Source organism: Hypanus sabinus, chromosome 13 (assembly GCF_030144855.1).
Source record: "Hypanus sabinus isolate sHypSab1 chromosome 13, sHypSab1.hap1, whole genome shotgun sequence".
NCBI lineage: Eukaryota > Metazoa > Chordata > Chondrichthyes > Myliobatiformes > Dasyatidae > Hypanus > Hypanus sabinus.
The window spans coordinates 2,408,120-2,430,879 of NC_082718.1; the positions used below are offsets into that span (position 1 = coordinate 2,408,120).

At 43.1% G+C, this 22,760-nt stretch overlaps 1 protein-coding gene across 1 annotated transcript in view; it reads left to right on the forward strand.

Annotated features, from left to right (window-relative positions):
• The window catches only part of arsa (arylsulfatase A), a 37,818-nt gene extending 24,072 nt beyond the window's left edge, over positions 1-13,746 (forward strand). Inside the window, exons 6-7 of the mRNA XM_059986990.1 lie at positions 9,020-9,122; positions 10,366-13,746. Coding sequence (XP_059842973.1) covers positions 9,020-9,122; positions 10,366-10,664 — 402 coding nt within the window. The 3' untranslated portion in view covers positions 10,665-13,746. The remainder of the gene's footprint in view (positions 1-9,019; positions 9,123-10,365) is intronic.
• Positions 13,747-22,760: the final 9,014 nt, after the last annotated feature.

The window sequence follows — 22,760 nt, forward strand, 5'->3', positions numbered from 1 at the left end:
CCGAGGCTTACCAGGGACATCATCACCCTGCTGCCTTGCAAGGGTTTACCCTCCTTAAAGACAGCTTAACATCAGCCTCTGAGACAGCGATCACAAGGTCACCAGTTGTTGCATGGTTCCTCAAAACTGGTTTTACTCTCCATTTCAAAGTGAGCATAATAAGCTCGCCTGGTCATGAAGCATGACTACCATTCATGATGTTGGTTTTTGTGTTGTAGCAAACCCTACCAGAGCTGACGTGAACCTGATGTCACCTCTGACCTCTCCCAGAATTGTTTCTTGGCCTGCAGGCTCACAGACATCCACACAGGTTCTAATGAAGTCAGTAACAACTGCAGCATACTCATCCAGGTTCGAAGATGTCTCCCTGAACACAGTCCAGTCCACTGATTCAAAACAGTCCTGTAGGCGCTCCTGTGCTTCTCTTGTCCAGACCTTCTCGGTCCTCATTACTGGTGCTGCAGTCTTCAGTCTCTGCCTGTACTCAGGGAGTAGAAGTACAGACAGGTGATCAGATGTGAGCATGGGATAGCACTCCTGACCTTGGTGTGACAGTGTTTTCTCTGCTGCTACAGGTGATTTGTTGATAGTTATTATTTTGTGACTTTATCAAGCTGGCCTGATTAAGTTCCCCTAAAAGGCATCAGGGTGTTCTGTTTCATGCCTGTTGATCACATCACTCAGTTTGTCTAGAGCCTGCTTGACCTTGAGCTGAGGTGGAATGTACACCGCTACCAAAATAGTCACAGAAATCTCCCATGGCAGGTAACAAGGCTGGCACTTAATTGTGAATGTCTTAAAACTTCGTCACTGACTGTACAGCTCACAGATGCAATTTTAGTTTTTAGCCGTAGCAGGCGAAAATGAGAATATGTGATGATTTCCATTGTTTTCAATGAGGGCTGCTGTTTTCAGGTAATTTGTGTTGGCACCCCGGAATGCTAACATGTATATAGTTAAATGACAATAAACTTGACATTCACTTAAAGTTGTGTTGTCAGCAAACTCAGAAATGTTACTTTTGGTCTGTTGTTGATTCAGATTTTGAATAGTTGGAGCCCAAGAATCACTCCAGTACCTCAGTAGTCAGCTGAGAGGAAGACATTTATTCTTTTTCAGCATTTTCTATCTATTAATCCAACGTTTAACCCACACTAACATATCGCCAGTTCTGTGGATTCTAATCTTGTTTATCAACTTCCTTTGTGAATCTTCGTCAAAACTGTTTTGAAACTCTAAATGTACTACATCCGCTGTTTTTCTCCCCAACTAGTCCAGTTGACACGTCCGCAAAGAACTCCTAAAGATTAGTAGAACGTTATTCCGCTTTTCATCAATACAGTTTGATTCTGCTTTTTGACTGCCTTGATACTCCCATACTTCATTAGAGATGCCAACATCTAATCTCCCTGTTCAGTCTCTCCCTCCTTTTCTAAATGGCAGGGTCATACTTGCTGCCCTCCAAACTGCAGCATCTATTCCAAAATCTAGAATTCTTTGAAGTATTGGTCATCATGTTCTTTGGATTTGTGAGTTTTCAGACTTATTAACTTCTCTAGTAGTTTGTTTTACTTCCGTTTGTTTCATTAATGCTAGTGAACCCTTGGTTCTCCAATATTTCTAGAAGCTTTCTTTTGTGTCTGTGCAGACAGACACAGCGTTTAATTCCTCTGCCATTTCCTTATTCCCCATTACAAATTATGCCAAGTCTGCCGTATGATACACACATTTGTCATTGCGGCTAGCTTTCCTTTTACATACTAATAGTAGCTTTTGCAGACTGATTTTATTTCTTGCTAGTTCACTGTCATTCCATCTCCTCTCCCTTCAACAATTTCTTGGTTGTCCTTGCTGAATTCTAAAATGTTTCCAGTCCATATACTTGCTGCTTCAACTGGCAGGTAAGCCGTCCTATCGATTTAGAATCATTTCCATTGTGTTTCACCTTTCCTGTTGTATTTTTGTGCCTTAAAGGAATGTACATTTCTGTATTTCTTTAAAGGTTTGCCATTTTCTATTCACTATCATACAGTTTAATGCTTTCATGCTGTTTCCCATACTAGCAGAGCCAATGGATTTTTTTCATAAAATGCATCACCTTCTCTCAACTCTTCCATCTCCACCGCATCTGCTCTCAGGATGAGTCTTTTCTACCACCCCATTAGCCTCCACGTCCAGCACATAATTCTCTGGAACTTCCATCATCTCCAACGAGATCCCACTACCAAGCACAGCTTTCCCTCTTTCTACCCTGCACCCCACATTCAATATTTCGTAGGGATTGCTCCCTACATGACTCTATTGGCCCTTCATCGCTTGCCATTGATCTCCCTCCTGGCACTTATGCTTGCAAGAAGAACAAGCGCTACACCTGCCTCCACACCTCCTCCCTCACCACCATTCAGGGCCCCAAACGGTCCTTCCAGGTGAGATGACACTTCACCTGGGAGCCTGTTGAGGTCATACATTGTATGCGGTGCCCCTGGTGTAGCCTCTTGTGTATCGGTGAGACCTGACATAGACTGAGAGACTGCTTCGCTGAGCACCTGCACTCTGTCCACCAGGAAAAGCAGGATCCCCCAGTGGTGCTCATTTTAATTTCTCTTTCCACTCCCATTCTGATATGCCAATCCATGGCCTGTAGTGTCGTCATGAGGCCACACTCAGGTTGGTGGAACAACACCTTATATTCCGAGCAACACACACAAAATGCTGGAGGAACTCTGCGGTTTTTGCCAGGCAGTATCTATGGGAAAATGTTTCGGGTTGAAACCCTTTGGCAGGACTGGGGGAGAGAAAGCTAAGGAGTGGATTTGAAAGGTGGGTGGAGGGGAGAATGGGTTGCTCAGATTTCCAGCATCTGCAGATTTTCTGTTGTTTGTGGCCTTATATTCCAACTGGGTAACGTCCAAACTGATGGCATGAATGTCGACTCAAACTTACAGTAATGCCTCCCCCCTTCACAATTCCCCATCCCCTTTCCCTCTCTCACCTTGTCTGCCCATCACCTCGCTCTGGTGGAGCCTTTTCTTTCTTCCATGGCCTTCTGTTCCCTCCTATCAGACTGTCCCTTCTCCAGCCCTGTATCCCTTTCACCAATCAGCTTCCCAGCTTTTTACTTCACTTCTCCCAGTTTTACCTATCACCTTCTGCTGGCTCTCTCCCTCTCCCACCTTTTATATCTACTCCTCATCTTTTTTTCTTCAGTCCTGCCAAAGGGTCTCAGCTGAAAATGTTGACTGTACTCTGTTCCATAGATGTTGCCTGGCCTGCTGAGTTCCTCTAGCATTTTGTGTGTTGTTGCTTCTTCAAACCTTCTGGTTTCCTTTACTTAAATTGTAAACCTTGGGCTCTTCCAAGCCCAATGTTAAATTCCTGAATATTATGCTCACACTTTCCTGATGGCCCTTGTCATTGTACTTGACCTAATATTGTCTGTTCCTTAGTATCCTCATCCCAAAGTACAACCTGTATCGATTTCAGGGATTCACCCTCTGCCGCTACTGCCTGTACAGTGTGTAGATTGTTAGTCCATATTACAAGCATGTCTTATTTCCTTATTTATGCTGTGCCCTCTAAACAATTCCCAACAGTATTTTCTGCCGCTTGATAGCCCTTTGCTCCACTCAAACCAATTTGAAATCTATATTATTAGTCGGTGAGCCTGTAGGTTTGGTCGGTACCATGTGATAGGAATAATGCTCATAGGATTTTTGGCAAGGTATACATCTCTAGAGTTAGTAAATATGTGATGGCATTGCACCAATGGTAGCTTTATGTGTGCTATCATACATTTTATAACACTACCCTAAAATAAGCATTTCTGAAAAGTGGCCAATATAAAGTACAACATATATAGTCAACCTAGTGGTATTTTGTCATCAGTGATCCCTCAACATTGAAATTTGTCACAATGATAGCTGAGTTCAAGCACTTTTCATCAAACGTTGTTATAAAATTTACATTGAAAACTATGCCATTGCTCGCAGTACAGTGCCCAATTTCAGTAGAGTGAATCATTTCATTTTAGAAAAATATTTGTCTATTGTTCATTTTGGAAAAGTCAATAAAACCCTAGGACACATATAATCATATGGATTGTAGAGAATTTATTCAGGAATTCAAATAAGTAATCACTTTTTGTATATATTCCCTATTAACTTCAGTACAACAGAAAATGTTACCCCACCCCACCCCAAAAGGTAAAAAGCCTCATTTGGAGGGATTTCTGGAGTTTTACCAATGTCATGATATTTTCCATATTGTTGTATCAAATCAAAACAATCTTAAGCTTTTGTCATAGCATGTAGAATTACATTACAATAATTCAAATGTGGGGTTCCACATGGCCATAACCTAGGCCCCATTTGGATGTAAGATGAATATATTTAATCAAAGATTGCTTTCCATACTTTCATAACCTATTAATAATCATAGTTTTCTAAGTCTTCAACATCTTCATCTGAACTTTCCACACTCTCTGAGGTAGTTGCCTGGTTCTCACAGTCTGCCAGTCTCCACATGTCAGTCTCTCATCATTGAAGGTTGCATAGCATTGCTCACCAAAGGCAATGTCCTTGGGGGCTGCATTTGCTGGAAAGATGCTAATGAGGTCCCGCTTCTCTGCAAATGGGTTGACCCATTCATGTATGAGGCTAACCACTGCTGAAACTGCTTCTTCATCTTTCTGGATTCTTGGCCGCTGTAGCTCCACATGACAAAGCTCTGATTTGTTGCCTTGGACCATCTCCCTTAACTGTCCTAGGAATGCACTGCAGTGCTCAGCTGTTATGTAGTAACGCTTGGTCGCTCCAGCATTCAGGCTGAACCATGATGTGCCTCCAGGAGTCTGTGGTTTGTTCACTGTGGCTTCAGTAGCCTGGTCCACAGGGATCTGCCCAAAGGGGTTGTCACTTGACAGCTGCACTGAGAGTTGGCCTGTCTGGAAGGCCTCACACACAGAAGGATTCTTCTCTGGGAGGTTCATCATCTGAGCAAAGTGAGGGGAGAGGGTCCCCTGGCATAATTCATCTTATCATAGGCAAAGCACCATGGGACCATGGTTCTTGTAGCATGGAGGTGCAATTCCCAGTCCCCCTCACGAGAGGCATGCAGAAGCCCAGGAACTACGTTCTCTACCATGTCAATGTATGATATACAGAATGCAGATAGCTCTCCATCGTTGTGACGGAGGTGTTCCAGAAAGTCTATCCGCAGGGTTATCAGCTCAGCTAAGAGTGGACTTCTGTCGGTTCAAGTCACTGGCCATGTCGTTCACACGGTCTAAGAGTGATTTGAGGAAGCTACCACCGCTGCAATGCTATCTCATATTTTGTAGCACCTTGCCAAAAATCACTATAAGAATTATTCCCCCCAAATGGTACCGGTGGCTCAAATCTGGGGTCCTGGTTCACGGACTATATGTTCTGCTGAGCTATGATCCCTTGAAACTAAGGTAATAATGTCATGTTTGTTACCTCAGCTCAGTTTCCTTCCTAAATACTGAACAGCAAGGAATATTTTTTCAGCTTTGATCATCTCGTTCCTGTACCGAAGACGCTGTGCCCCAGTGGCTCCAATGACTACAGACTGGTGGCATTGACCTCCCATATCATGAAGACCCTGGAGAGACTTCTAGAGCAGCTTCGGCCTATGGTTAGGCGCACTTAGACCCCCTCCAGTTCACCTACTAGCCCCGACTAGGAGTTGAGGATGCCATCGTCTACCCGTTGAACCGTGTCTACGCCCACCTGGACAAGCCGGCGAGCGCTGTGAGGGTCATGTTTTTTGACTTCTCCAGTGCGTTCAACACCATCCGCCCTGCTCTGCTGGGTGAGAAGTTGACAGTGATGCAGGTGGATGCTTCCCTTGTGTCATGGATTATTGATTACCTGACTGGTAGACCACAGTACGTGCGCTTGCAACACTGTGTGTCAGACAGAGTGGTCAGCAGCACTGGTGCTCCACAGGGGACTGTCCTGTCTCCCTTTCTCTTCACCATCTACACCTCGGACTTCAACTACTGCACTAAGTCTTGCTTTCTTCAGAAGCTTTCTGATGACTCTGCCATAGTTGGATGCATCAGCAAGGGAGATGAGGCTGAGTACAGGGCTACGGTGGAGGAGCTGGTGGTGGACCTGAGGAAGGTTAAGGCACCAGTGACCCCTGTTTCCATCCAAGGGGTCAGTGCGGACATGGTGGAGGATTACGAATACCTGGGTATAAGAACTGACAATAAACTGGACTGGTCAAAGAACACTGAGGCTGTCTACAAGAAGGGTCAGAACCATCTCTATTTCCTGAGGAGAATGAGGTCCTTTAACATCTGCTGGATGATGCTGAGGATGTTCTACGAGTCTGTGGTGGTCAGTGCTATCGTGTTTGCTGTTGTGTGCTGGGGCAGCAGGCTGAGGGTAGCAGACACCAACAGAATCAACAAACTCATTCATAAGGCAAGTGATGTTGTGGGGGTGGAAATGGACTCTCTGACGGTGGATTTTGAAAAGAGGATGCTGTCCAAGTTGCATGCCATCTTGGACAATGTCTCTCATCCACTCCATAATGTACTGGTTAGGCACAGGAGTACATTCAGCCAGAGACTCATTCCACCGAGATGTAACACTGAGCATCATAGGAAGTCATTCCTACCTGTGGCCATCAAACTTTACAACTCCTCCCTCGGAGTGTCAGACACCCTGAGCCAATAGGCTGGTCCTGGACTTATTTCCACTTGGCATGATTAACTCGTTATTATTTAATTATTTATTGTTTTAATATTGCTATATTTCTTCACTATTCTTGGTTGGTGCGTCTGTAACGAAACCCAATTTCCCTCAGGATCAATAAAGTATGTCTGTCTGTCTGAAACAGCATTGTGATACTTGTTTTGGACTTATTTGTACCCTTAATTCAGCCACCTTGTTGCAGATATAGTGTGCATTTAAAAATAGTATTTTTAAATCAGGGAAGTACTCCTTGATATCCCAGCCAATATTTAATCACACAACCAACAGCAGTTCTCCTCAATTTAAATTGCTTTATTGGCTCCAACTCTTTACATAATTGAGGTGGTTACTCAGGAGATGGACACAGAGTATATAGAAGTGAGGCAAAGCAGCAGTGTGGTCATGGACCCTATAGGAACTACAGACCAGGAGATGTTTTCAGACTTGAGGCAAATTAAGGTGGTTAAGTTCCTGGAGTCCGACTGGATTGTTCCCCTGGATTCTGTAGGAGGCAAGTACAGAAACTGCAGGGACCCTAGTGAGGTATTTAAAACATCTTTAATGATAGGCAAGGTACAGGAGGATTGGAGGGTAGCTAATGTTCTGCTGTTTAAGAAAGGTTCTAAAACTAAACCAGGAAATTATAGGCCGGTGAGCCTGATATCAGTAGTGGGAAAGTTATTGGAAGGTATTGTAAGGAACTGGATATATGAGTATTTGGATAGATGTGGATTTGTTAGGGCTAGTCAGCATGGGTTCATGCATGGCTGGTCGTGTCCAACCAACCTTACAGAGTTTTTCAACAAAGTTACCAGGAAAATTGATGAAGGCAAGGTGTGGATGTTGTCTACATAGACTTTAGGTAGGCAATTGACACGGTCTCTCTTGGGAGGTTGATGAAGAACGTTTATTCACTCGGCATTCAGGGTGAAGTAGTAAATTGGATTAGACATTGGTTTTGTGGGAGAAGCCAGAGAGTGGTAGCAGAGGGTTGCCTCTGACTAATGGGGTGCCACAGAGTTCAGTGCTGCACCTGTTGTTGTTTGTCATCTATATCAATGATCTGGATGATAATGTGGTGAACCCAATTGGCAGATTTGCGTATGACATCAAGATTGTGCTGTACTGATTAGTGAGAAAGACTACCAGAGCTTGCAACAGGATCTGGACCAGCTGGAAAAATGGGAGACAGAATATAACGCAGACAAGTGCAAGATTTTGCCCTTCAATAGGACCAATCAGGGTGCGCCAACCAGTGAACAGTAGGACACTGAGGGGTTTGGCAGAGCACAGGGATCTGGGAATACAGGTCCATAATTCATTGAAAGTGGCACCACCAGTAGTTAAGGTTGAAAAGAAAGCATTTGGCACATTGGCCTTCATAAATCAATGTTTTGAATACAGGAAATGGAATATTATGTTGAAGTTGTGTAAGACATTGCTGAGGCCTAATTTGGAGTACCGTATTGTATACAGTTTTGGTCACCTACCTACAGGAAAAATATAAATAAAGTTGAAAGAGTACAGGGGAAATTTATAATGATGATGCTGGGTCTGGAGGACCAGAGTTAAAGGGAAAGATTGAAAAGGTTGACTTTATTCCTTAGAATGTAGAAGATTGAGAGGAGATTTGATAGAGGTATCCAAAATTATGGGCGGTATAGATAAAGTAAATGCAAGCAGGCTTTTTCCACTGAGGTTGAGTGGATCTACAACTAGAGGTCATGGGTTAAGGATGAAAGGTGAGAAGTTTAAGGGGAACATGAGGGGAAACTACTTAACTCAGGGTCGTGAGAGTGTGGAATGAGCTGCCAGTACAAACAGTGCACGCAAGCTCGATTTCAATGTTTCAGAGAAGTTTGGATGTTTGGTACGTGGATGGTAGGGGTATGGGTCTCTGTACAGGTCAGTGTGAATGTAGTTTGAATGGTTTGGCAAGGACTAGATGGGCTGAAGGGTCTGTTTCTGTGCTGGTCGGTCTATGACTTTGCTCCTTAATATCCCAGCCAATACTTATTCAGACAGACAACAGCACTGTCTTTTCTAAAACATTGTTTTAGGATTCTGCTATGCACTGGATAAATCTAAATTGCCTTATTGGCTCCAACAGCTTAGGTAATTGAGGTGATGCAAGGTTGCTCAGGGCAGTGGCTGTCATTTACCACTGACCAGCTGCCTCTGCCTTTGGTCAATGCTGTACCTCGCTGAACAGAAACCAACAATACACAATCAGTACTGGTGATGGCAGTGGAAAGGACACAACCCTCAATGTTTTTCATTGTTATGTTTTGCAGAGCAAGCGGGGCACCATGTTTTACTATCCAGTTTCTGCCAACAAGAAGCTGGGTGTGTTCGCAGTACGTAAAGGGCGGTACAAAGCCCACTACTACACTCAAGGTAAGGCAGCTCAGAGAGGATGAACACAAGTCTTCCAAATTTACGCAGTTGAATGTTTCAACTTAACAGCTTACCATGTGTCAGCAAGGCAGCGTAGTGGTTAGCACAGCACTTTACAGCTCCAGTGACCATAAGTTACAGGAGCAGAAGTAAGCCATTCAGCCCATCGAGTCTGTTCTGCCATTCAATCATGGCTGATCCAATTCTTCCAGTCGTCCCCACTCTCTTGCCTTCTCCCCATACCCTTTGATTCCCTGGCTAATCCAGAACCTATCTATCTCTGCCTTAAATACACCCAATGACTTGGCCTCCACAGCCACTCATGGCAACAAATTCCACAGATTTACCATCCTCTAACTAAAGTAATTTCTCCACACCTCAGTTCTAAGTGGATGTCCTTCAATCCTGAAGTCGTGCCCTCTTGTCCTCGACTCCCCTACCGTAGGAAATAACTTTGCCATATCTAATCTGTTCAGGCCTTTTAACATTCGGAATGTTTCTATGAGATCCCCCTTCATTCTGAACTCCAGGGAATACAGCTCAAGAGCTGCCACATACAGTAACCCTTTCATTCCCGGAATCATTCTCGTGAATCTTCTCTGAACCCTCTCCAATGTCAGTATGTCCTTTCTAAAATAAGGAGCCCAAAACTGCACACAATACTGCGACTCAGCGTCAATTCCCACCGCTGCCTGTGAGGGGTTTGTATGTTCTCACTATGACTACATGGGTTTCCTCCGAGTACTCTGGTTTCCTCCCACAGTCCAAAGACGTACTGGTTGGTAAGTTAATTGATCATGGTAAACTGTCCCATCATTAGGCTCGGGTTAAGTCAGGAGATTGCTGTGTGGCACTGTATCTCAATAAATAAATGTTGCCTTGTAAGGTGTATATGTGTGGCCTGTGAGAAAGAAAGGAGAATGATGTGTAAAGATGCATTGTATTGAGGAGAGAATAATGCTATGATTGAGAGCCAGTATGAGGGAGAGAAGTGCATTGTGGGAATTGTACTGTGGGAGAGCAACAGTAATGCTAAGGGCATGAGCGAATGTGTAGAAGTAGATTGAGCGAGCTTGAACTACTGGGAGTAACTACAAGTAATAAGGAATGTGATGGTGGCACTTCGTCACACCATGTCTACTGTGCATGTAAAGCTCCAAGTGCCAGGCATTTGGGATGTGACCCATTTGGACTGACTATAACTTAAAGCATTGAAAGCTACTTTAATTGTTCTTTGCACCAGGTTCTACCCTCAGTGACAGTACCCCTGACCATGACTGTCACTGGGACTCGCTTCTCGCCTCCCATGACCCTCCACTGCTCTTTGATCTGGAAGCTGATCCTTCTGAGAACTATCCCCTGAGCAGCTCTGACATTCCCAATTACAGCTGGATAATCAACCAGATACACAAGGAAAAGCTGATGTTTGAACTGGAAATGGAGTTTGGAGAAAGCCAGACTGAGAAGGGAGTTGACCCAAATCTTGAACCTTGCATCAATGTTGGGTGTAGACCCCGGCCTAGCTGCTGTGTTAAGACTTAGAATGGAAGAAGGAAAAGAGGGAAGGCACACCTTAATACCACTAAATGGAAAATTGATGACTAATCTCAACATGGGCCTCTTGGACAGGAGGCGAAAGGGTACCATTGGAATTCTCCTGACAGCTGGATTCAAAGATACAAACTTAAGTATGCTGAAAGAACTTAAAATGAAATGGAATGGTTTAAAGTGAAAGAAAGGTTCTAGAACGGGGAGGCTGGGTACTCAGGACTTCAAAAAACATCAGTCTGTTTCATTAAATTCTGATTAATCACAGTGTCTAATTTTCTGACTAGGTCTTTGATGTGCATTTTCATTCAGCCAGTCAGTATAGTGTAAATTGGTTCTTATGTCAAATGATATAATATTTTCATTTTACTGATCTAGCTCAACTTTTTTTCTTAACTCTAATTTCAGTATTTTTCTTTGAGTTTTACCCCCAACTAAATTCTGTGATCATTCTCATCTGTACAGACTATCACATCTATCTGTCGTTCCTAGTCAGTTTCTCTTCTTATCTGTCTTTTGTTCCTGGTCAGTTTCTATTCTCATCTGATCAGACTATCACATCTGTCTGCCGTTCTCTGGTCAGTGTCTATTCTCATCGGTCTGACTATCCCTGGTCAGTTTCTGTTCTCATCTGATCAGACTATCACATCTGTCTGTCATTCCCTGGTCAGTTTCCATTCTCATCGGTCTGACTATCCCTGGTCAGTTTCTATTCTCATCTGATCAGACTATCACATCTGTCTGCCGTTCTCTGGTCAGTGTCTATTCTCATCGGTCTGACTATCCCTGGTCAGTTTCTGTTCTCATCTGATCAGACTATCACATCTGTCTGTCATTCCCTGGTCAGTTTCCATTCTCATCGGTCTGACTATCCCTGGTCAGTTTCTGTTCTCATCTGATCAGACTATCACATCTGTCTGCCGTTCTCTGGTCAGTGTCTATTCTCATCGGTCTGACTATCACATCTGTCTGTCATTCCCTGGTCAGTTTCCATTTGCCCTCAAACACCATTGTTAATATTGTAGATGTCACTCACAAATGTGACAGAATGATTGAAGTAATCCCTTCTGGGTTAAAATAAGTTCATATTTGTCCATGAATCATTTATTCTGATTATTCCTGAAATATCTGGCAGAAATGTTCTTTTGTTTTTAGGCTTATGAAGACTTGAAATAGATCTTGCTTTGCAGAATTCTCTACTCTTTCACATCTCATGCATAGTAAGGTGGAAATAATCTCATTAAATAGCAGATTGCCTTGGAGCCCATCCATCACTCACTTAGTTCTGCTTAGCTACTGTATATATAAATTGATCAGAGCCTTCTCATTGCAACCTGCCTTTAAAGATTCCCTTTGTCCGTGTGATTCCTCATGACTTGCTGGAGTTGGAAATTTGAATGAATATAGGCATCCGTTAATCTGGAGAGACCATGCACGCCTGAGCAGGTTTGTATGGGAGACCGGCAGTTGCTCATGCTGCAAGTCTCCCCTCTCATTAGACCAACGCCTTAACCACTTGGCCACGCGCCAACACGTATGAATGGAACATATGAAGTGTATTTACAGTACAACTTGGTGTCCATGCTGTTGATTTACTTGAGATTAATGCTGATAAATCTTGGCCATAGTATTGCCAATATTATTATGAACCTGAGTTCCATGTGTCCTGTTTTACCCACATTCCATTTTTATTCAAAGTTCAAAGTAAATTTATTGTGTGTGTGTGTGTTATATGTCACCATACACAACCCTGAGATTCATTTTCTTGTGAGTATACTGAATAAATCCATAATAGAAATAATAACCAATATAGAATCAATGAAAGACTATACCAACCTGGATGTCAAGTGTGGAAAAGACAACAAACTACAAATATAAAAATAAATAATAATAAATAAATAAATAAATATTGAGAACATGAGTCTATAACCATGGCCTATATTTTTGTCTCATATTTGGCAGTCTTCCTCCCCTCCTCTAAATCCAAACGTTTGTGTCGGCTAAACAATACTTTATACCTCATCTTGTCTGTTTTTTTTAAACATCTGCCTGCCCTAATTGTAATTATTTTAGATGAGAGCTGTCCTGGATTTGTCTTGGTGGGGAGGAGAGTTGAAATGGAAACTTACCATTCTGCTGTCATCCTTTAACCTCAACTCCCTTTTCCTCCCATTTCTTTCACACCACCAGATTTGTTTTGAAAGCCCAATTTGACTGTCCTTCTTTAAAAGGGCTCAGGCTTCTACTCTTCTTTGTGTTTAAATGAGATTTCTAATTTCACTCCTTAAAAGAACATGACTTCTCATGCTTGTTTCCTTCACCAAAGGAAACTCTTTTTCTCCGCATCTGCATCGAACTATTCAATCACCTGACCCCACTGTTAATACCTCAGCTGCTTAAACTCAAAGGAATCCTAATTAGGAGGTGTGTTGTATTAGCATCCGGGATTTTAACACGGATTAATGTTGAAGTTTAGGTAAGTGATGTTTTCTTGGAGATCTCTAAAAGGAAGAGTTTGTAAAACTAATAAGCAGTGGTTCCATTGTGGTGATCAGCAAAGCTTTTGTTTTTCTGAGTGGAAAATTAACTTCACTAATCAATCATTGTGTGATCTTCTGAATGCTCGAGATGTATAATTTCAACATTTAAGAGAAGTTTGGATCAGTACATGGATGGGAAGGGTATGGAGATCTGTGGTCCAAGTGTTGATCAATGGGACTAGGCACAATAACAGTTGGGTACGGACTTGGACTAGATGTTGTGGTGTTCTATGATTCTGTGACGGACACTGCTAGGTTGTTGGATGTGGGCATCAAGCGACCTTGTATCTGTCATTCCCACCATCCTTTCGAAACCCTGCTGTTGACAGTTTCCAAAGAAATGTCCTCTTGTATGAAGTACCAGAGTACTCCCAAGGCCTGTGGAACAGTCAGCAGCTGTGAGAGAGGAAAGGGAGGTCTGACACCAAATACTGCCTTCAGAATGGGAGGAAGTGGGCCTTAAAGTGAAATAAAATTAAATATTTCTCTACTTTTATGCCTCAGATGTCAGTCGCTTTTTGTTTTCCACAAAAGTACCACGAGAAAATGACTGGTGATCTCTCAGCTCCATCCAACAAGTTTTGCTTCCATTAAGTCACTGAAGCTGATGTTTCATGAATTCTTAATTTGTTTTGGGCTGGAGATGAGGATTTCTTACACTCTAATTATAATGTGATAGGGGATTTTGGACTGCTGTAATCTATTTGAGATAGTACACCTCCAATGCTGTTAGGTAAGAAACTGCAAAAGACAGAAGCCTTTCCTTCCAGTGGAAATCATTTCTACCTAACCTTAAACACAAGAGTTTCTGTAGATGTTGGAAACTCAGAGTACCGTACACAGTGCTGCAGGAACTCAGCAGATCAGGCAGCAACCATGGGAAAGAATAAACAATGGACATTTTGGGCTGAGACCCTTCATTAGAACCTGATGAAGGGTCTCAGCTCGAAATGTCGACTGTTTCTACTTACCTTTTATTTATTGAAATTTATTCAGCTATGCAGAACGCTAGAGGAACACAGCAGGACAGGTAGTATCTATGGAGAGGAACAAAGAGAATTATCCTTTTTGATTAGCATCCTATTGTCCTTGTCTCATGATTTATCAGATTAAAGCGATGAAACTGTCCACTGTATTTAGTGAGGTCTGATGATTTTTCTTCAAAGTTTTATTGACATAGAAACTATCATCAAGGAAATTAAACAGCAAAAAGAAAACTCTGCGTAAATCTGTAAGCGCAGGTCAGATGTGTATCATTAGACAATGAGGGACACAAGTCCGACTGCTAGAAAAAAGCCACAAGTTTGTGAACAGGTGGCACTGTTTTTGGTGTGTGATGACATCCTGAGATCATGCTCTTCTCCTTCTTGCATTTGGCCCAGTTTTGATGTCTTCCACTGAATCCACCCAATATACTTCCGGACAGATGTGTAGATGCCCGGGTGAGCTTTCTGGCCACAGCCCAAGCCCCAGCTGGTGACACCCAATTGATAGAATTTCCCTCCACCAAGCACCTTGCAGACCAAAGGGCCTCCACTGTCTGTCTGCAATAAAAGAGGAAAGTGATTACACCTCTTCCCCAGCTTGCAAATGCCCAATTTATCTACACCCCCCATATACGAACAAGAACACACAGTTTGCGCTGTCGATCACAGATCAGGCTTTAATTCCCACTGCTGTCTGGAAGCAGTTTGTACATCCTCCCAGTGACAGAGTGACTTTTCATCACTCAGAGATGCAGGAAGCGTGTTGACACTTGTGGGCTGCTCCCACCATAACCCTTGCACTGTGATGGTTTAACAATGCATTTCGCAAAATGTTTAGAAACATGGAACACCTACAGCACAATACAGGCCCTTCACCCACAATGCTGTGCCGAAAATGTACCTATCTTAGAAATTACTAGGGTCACCCATAGACCTCTATTTTTCTAAGTTCCATGTACCTATTAAAAAGTCTCTTAAAAGACCCTATCGTATCTGCATCCACCACCGTAGCTGGCAGCCCATTCCACACACTGACCACTCTCTGCGTAAAAAAAAAACTTACCCCTGACATCTGTGAACCTACTTCCAAGCACCTTAGAACTGTGCCCTCTTGTTTTAGCCATTCCAGCCCTGGGAAAAAAACTCTGACTATCCACACGATCGATGCCTCTCGTCATCTTATACACCTCTATCAGGTCACCTCTCATTCGCCGTCGCTCCAAGGAAAAAAGGCCAAGTTCACTCAACCTATTCTCATAAGGCATGCTCCCCAATCCAGGCAACATCCTTGTAGATCTCCTCTGCACCATTTCTACGGCTTCTACATCCTTCCTGTAGTGAGGTGACTGGAACTGAGCACAGTACTCCAAGTGGGGTCTAACCAACATTACCTCTCAGCTCCTAAGCTCAGTCCCACGGTTGATGAAGGTCAATGCACCATATGTCTTCTTAACCACAGAGTCAACCTGCGTAGCAGCTTTGGGCGTCCTATGGATTCGGACCCCAAGATCCCTCTGATCCTCCACACTGCCAAGAGTCTTACCATTAATACTATATTCTGCCATCATATTTGAACTACCAAAATGACCACCTCACACTTATCTGGGTTGAACTCCATCTGACACTTCTCAGCCCAGTTTTGCATCCTATAGATATCCCACTGTAACCTCTTTCAGCCCTCCACACTATCCACAACCCCCCCAACCTTTGTGTCATCCCTCCACTTCCTCATCCAGGTCATTTATAAAAATCACGAAGAGTAAGGGTCCCAGAACAGATCTCTGAGGCTCACCACTGGTCACCAGCCTCCATGCAGAATATGACCCATCTATAACCACTCTTTGCCTTCTGTGGGCAAGCCAATTCTGGATCCATAAAGCAATGTCCCCTTGGATTCCATGCCTCCTTAGTTTCTCAATAAGCCTTGCATTGGGTACCTCATCAAATGCCTTGCTGAAATCCATATACACTACATCTACTGCTCTACCTTCATCAATGTGTTTAATCACATCCTCAAATTGAATCAGGCTCATAAGGCATGACCTGCCTTTGACAAAGCCATGCTGACTATTTCTAATCATATTATGCCTCTCCAAATGTTCATAAATCCTGCCTGTCAAGATCTTTTCCATCAACTTGCCAACCACTGAAGTAAGACTCACTGGTCTATAATTTCCTGGGCTATCTCTACTCCTTTTCTTGAACAAGGGAACAACATCTGCAATCCTTTGGAACCTCTCCCATCCCCATTGATGTTGCCAAGATCATCGCCAGAAGCTCAGCAATCTCCTCCCTCTCCTCTCTCAGTAGCCTGGGGTAGATTCCGTACGGTCCCGGCGACTTATCCAACCTGATGCTTTCCAAAAGCTCCAGCAGATCCTCTTTTTTAATAACTACATGCTTAAGCTTTTCAGTCCACTGTAAGTCATCCCTACAATCGCGAAGATCCTTTTCTGTAGTGAATACTGATGCAGAGTGTTCATTAAGTACCTGCACTATCTTCTCTAGTTCCATACACACTTTTTCACTGTCACACTTGATTGGCCCTACTCTCTCATGCCTTATCCTCTTGCTCTTCACACACTTGTAGAATGCTTTAGGGTTTTCCTTAATCCTGCCCCCAAGGCCTTCTCATTTCTAGGTACATGTGACAAATAAAATATTTTTAAAAATAAAGGGATTGGGAGAATTTACCAGCCCTTGTGGAGCTGGGAGCACCTTCTGCCACCTGGGAACTCAGTTCACAGTTGTATTTCTTGGGGAGGCCCTGTATAATGTCCGATATCCTAGTTTAACATCAATAATGAAGGAAACATGGTTTTCTTTTGGCCTGATCTGGATTTGAACTCAGCTCCACAGGTGTGATGGTGAGATAGAGGGTTTATCATCTTTACTGGGTTAGATTTGATCTCAATCCCAGTGGCCCAACTCTGTTCATTAATCATATTCCCCACTCAGTTCACCTCAGGATTGACAACTTTCAGTTCTATACAGGAAGACTATACCTGGCATCTGTCTGGACCTGCCCATTTAAATCCAGCACACAGGACTTGATCAGACAGTGAGCCATTGTACCAGTCACCTTGGTTACAAATAGCAGTTGGGATGATATTAATCTCTTGTTCCTGTAAAATTTCTGTACGTTTACCTAAATTGAAGAAAACCATTTTGTGAGATTGATTATATGTATGGCACTGAAATAAGAATCATGCAGAGTTCACACAGCCTCTCAACCCTGTTCCACCATTCAGTAAGATCACTAACATTTCTGATTGTTAATTCCCACTTTGCTTATTGAGTATCTCTCTGCCTTAGACCTCTTCAGAACTGTGCTCACACCACCCCTTGAGGAAAGGAGTTCCAAAGATTTACGACTTTCTCAAAGAAAGATACTTCCCTCCTCTTTGACTTAAGTTTGCATTCCTTAACTTAAGGGCTCACCCATTTGATAAGGTCTTACACTGGAGTCTTACCCACTGTCTTTATTCATCCTGTCGTTGTTTCCTGATGATTTACCTTTTAGTGCAATGATATCTACTCAATTAAAACAAATTGAAATTGAGTCAACTATTAATCTGCTGACATTCTGCCATTCCTTTGGATTCATCAGCTGCATGGAGAGGGGGAGCCTGCTACATGGGCAACAGCTTGCTCTCCATCCCTGACTTGTCTGCTGGCCTGTGTATCATGTAGACATCTATGGTCGACTATAATCAACAGGGGACTACAGCATGTCATAAGAGGATGCTTCTATTTTCAATCTGTTGATTGCAATGAAACTTTGGTGTGGTAACATTAATCCTTAGCCAATCAAGATGCCCTCTTAATTTTATAACATTTTTGAGAAGGTTGAACATTATCTCTCTTTTTGCCTCTTTATAAATTAATTGGGAATCTTGAGGAAAAAGAACATACTGGTAGCAGTAACCAAATACATCAGGTATTCAGACATGTTGAAGTATACAGAGTTCTGTAATCACTACCTGTCCTGGGAGTGTTTGATGGGACAGAGCAGAGAGCTTTACTTCAATGTAATAATTAGTTGTAATTGTTTGAAAATAGATACCTTACTGATCCCAAAGGAAATTACAGTGTTACAGTAATATTACAGGTGCACAGATATACAAATATTAGAAGAGAAGTAAGAAAGAATAATAAAAAATAAGTTACCTCAAACAGTCTAACAGGAGGGGGTCATAACTTCCCTGGCTATAGGTTGACTCATTATCGGGCTGAGAGGAAGAATGACCTCATATTACACTCTTTGGAGCAGCACGGTTGTCTTCGTCTATTACTATAAGTGCTTCTATGTTCAGCCAATGTGAGAAATGTTGTCCAGAATTGCTAGGATTTTCCGCAGGGTCCTTTGTTCTACCACAGCCTCCAGTGTGTCCAGTTTGACTCCTATAACAGAGCCAGCCTTTCTAATCAGTTTATTGAACCTGTTGGCATAATCCGTGTAGATGCCATTGTTCCAGCGCACCGCCACATAGAAGGGTGTACTGGTGACAACAGACTGGTAGGACATGTGAAGGAGACACCCGCATACTTCAAAGGACCTCAGTCTCCTCAGTAAGTAGAGATGATACTGGCCCTTCTTGTACACTGCCTCTGGATTGGTGCTCCCCTCAAATCTGCTATCCAGATGCACCACAGATACTTGAAGGTCCTCACCATCAGTAGTACCAGAGAGCAATGCAGGTTTAATCTTCCTAAAGTCCATCTCCATCTCCTTTGTCTTACTGATGTTGAGCTGCAGGTGATTCAGCTTGCACCATTTGACAAAGTCCTCCACCGGGGCCCTATATTCAGCCTCTCATCCTCCCTTTACTAACTACTAACTACTTACTAACTACTGCTGAGTCATCAGAGAATTTCTGCAGAAGACATGACTCTGTGTTGTACAGTATCTAAAGTCTGAGGTATACAGGAACAACATAGCTCAATAACAATATTTACCGCTGCAATCAACTGTATAATTTTTACTGATGCCCTGTCAGGATGCATAACAACTTGGTATGGCAACTGCTCTGCATGTGACTGCAAGAAACTGCAGAGAGTTGCGGATACAGTATAGCACATCACAGAAAGTTGCCACCAATCCATGGACTCTATTCACACTTTTCATTGCCTCAGTGAAGCAGCCAGCATAATCAAAGAACCTAACCCTTTTGTCCCTTCTTCTATAAAGGCAGAAGATACTGAAAGCAGTACCAACTGGCTTGAGAGCAACTTCGACCCTGTCTATATAAGATTATTAAATAGTTCTGGTATGATAGGTGAGCTCTTGACTTCACAATCTGCCTCAGTATGATCTTCCGCCTTCTTCTTGTCCCACCACCACCACTACTAGGCCATGGACCACTACAAGCAGTTCCCCAGAGTCCTCTGTCCTGGGCCAGTCTTTCAAAATGTCCCCGGTGTAGCCCATCTATGAAGATCATTCCTCTGCCAGGGATGAGGAGCGTCTGCTAGTGTTTGTATAGCACTGGGTGTTTATTTGATAAGGTTGTTAACCCCACACACGATCCTCTTTTACATCAGGGGTTAGGGCCACTCAGAGTGTTTATTATGCACCTGATGGCACTTCCTCTGTGGTATTGTTATTATTTACCTTGTTCCACCTCAGTAAGCTCTGTTATGATCTGATCTATATGAATGGTATTCAATTCAAGCTTTTCACTGTATCTCAGTACATGTAACAATAATAAACCAATTCCAATTCATATTAGGAATTGGTTTCAAATCAAAATGAAATATTACATTGAATGGAGCTTCATCCTGATGCCACAATTACATCCTAATTTCATACAATTAAATCCTAATTTCTCCTCACCAATCTTGGATTTTCAGAGTTGTTTGTACTCTGTATCAGAAATGATTTAATATGTACAAGATCCCTTGCTGCATTTGGTTTAACTGTACTGAAGGAGTCAGTTGCCCATGGATGCATGTTTTATCAAGCCTTATCCTCCAGCTATCTAACAGCAAAAGTTTCTTTTCATTGGCCCCTGATGTTTCATGGGTTCACTAGGACATCTTAGATCCCTACAATTTGTACAGGTGTCCCGTGGAGAGCACTCAAACTGATTGCATCACCATATGATATGGACGGGCCACTGCATAGGATCGGGAAAAAACTGCAGAAGCTTGTAAACTCAGCCAGTTCTATCATGGTCACAGCCTCCCCAGCATCAGGGACGCTTACAAAAGGCAATGCCTCAAAAAGATGGCATCCAACTTTAAGCACGGTATCAACCAGGGCGTGCCCACTTTTCATTGCTACTATCAAGGAGCAGATACAGGAGCCTGAAGAAACACACTCAATGTTTCAGTAACAGCTTCTTCCCCTCTGCCATCAGATTGCTGAATGGACAATGATCCCATGAACACTACTTCACGACTTTTTCTTCCTTTTCAGTTTCAGGAAAGTTGGGTTGGTGCTGGATTATATGAGCGGGGATTTCTAAAGTGCCTACGAGATGGCTTCTTAGAGCAACCCATGGTGGAGCCCACTAGAGGATCAGCTATTCTGGATTGACTGTTGTGCAATAAACCAGAATTGATGAGAGAGCTTAAGGTAAAAGATTGCTTTTACCTGGAGGGAAAGTGATCATAGTATAATCAAATTCACTCTGAATTTTGAGAAGAAGCTGAAGTTGTATGTATCAGTATTACAGTGGAGTAAATGGAATTACAGAGGTATAAGAGAGAAGTTGACCAGAATTGATTGGAAAAGAACACTGGCAGGGATGACAACAGATCAGCAATGACTGGAATTTCTGGAGGCAATTTGGAAGGTACAGGATAAATCTCAAAGAGGAAGGACCTTGGCTAAACCAGAGCTAAGAGAAAAGCCAAAGAGAGGGCATATAATAGTGCAAAAATTAAGTGGTAAGTTAGAGGATTGGGAAGCTTTTAAAGACCGAAGGTTCTTGGGAAACTGAATGGTTTGAAGGTAGATAAGTCACCCGGACCAGATGGTGATCACCCCAGGGTTCTGAAAGAGGGGGCTGAAGAGAGCATAGAGGCTTTAGAAACATGGAAAGAATACAGCGCAATGCAGGCCCTTCGGCCCACAAAGCTGTGCCACACAGGTCCATACCTTAGAATTTGCCTCGAGTTACCCATAACACTCCATTTTTCTAAGCCACATATACCTATCCAGAAGTTTCTTAAACAACCCTATTGTATCCACCTCCACCATTGTCGCCGGCAGTCCATTCCACGCACTCACCACTCTCTCCATAAAAAACTTGCCCCTGACATCTCCTCTGTGCCTACTTCTAAGCACCTTACAACTGTGCCCTCTCATGTTAGACATTTCATTTCTGGGAAAAAGCCTCTGACTATCCACACGATCAATGCCTCTCATCATCTTATACACCTCTATCAGATCACCTCTCATCCTCTGTCACTCCAAGGAGAAAAGGCTGAGTTCACTCAACCTATTCTCATAAGGCATGCTCCCCAATCCAGGCAACATCCTTGGTAAATCTCCTCTACATCCTTTCTATGGCTTTCACATCCCTTCTGTAGTGAGGAGACCAGAAATGAGCATAGTACTCCAAGTGGGGTCTGACCTGGGTCCTATATAGCTGTAACATTATCTCTTGGCTCCTATATTCAATTCCACAATTGATAAAGGCCTATACACCGTATGCCTTCTTAACCACAGAGTCAACCTGCGAAGCAGCTTTGAGTGTCCTATGGACTCGGACCCCAAGATCCCTCTGATCCTCCACACTGCCAAGAGTCTTACCATTAATACTATATTCTGCCATCCTATTTGACCTACCAAAATGAAACACCTCACACTTATCTGGGTTGAACGCCATCTGCCATTTTTCGGCTCAGTTTTGCATCCTATCAATGTCCCGCTGTAACCTCTGACAGCCCTCCACACTATCCACAGCACCCCCAACCTTTGTGTCATCAGCAAACTTACTAACCCATCCCTCCACTTCCTCATCCAGGTCATTTATAAAAATCAGGAAGAGTAAGGGTCCTAGAACAGATCCCTGAGGCACTCCATTGGTGACCAACCTCCATGCAGTATATGATCCGTCTACAACCTCTCTTTGCCCTCTGTGGGAAGGCCAGTTCTGGATCCACAAAGCAATTTCCCCTTGGATCCCATACCTCCTTACTTTCTCAATAAGCCTTGCATGGAGTACCTTATCAAATGCCTTGCTGAAATCCATATACACTACATCTACTGCCCTACTTCATCAACATGTTTAGTCACACCCTCAAATTCAATCAGTTTCATAAGGTACCACCTGCCTTTGTCAAAGCCATGCTGACTATTCCTAATCATATCATATATCTCCAAATGGTCAGAAATCCTGCTTGTCATGATCTTTTCCATCAACTTACCAACTACTGAAGTAAGACTCACTGCTCTATAATTTCCTGGGCTATTTCCACTCCATTTCTTGAATAAGGGAACAACATCTGCAACCCTCCAATCCTCCAGAACCTCTCCCATCCCCACTGATGATGCAAAGATCATCACCAGAGGCTCAGCATCTCCTCCCTCGCTTCCCACAGTAGCCTGGGGT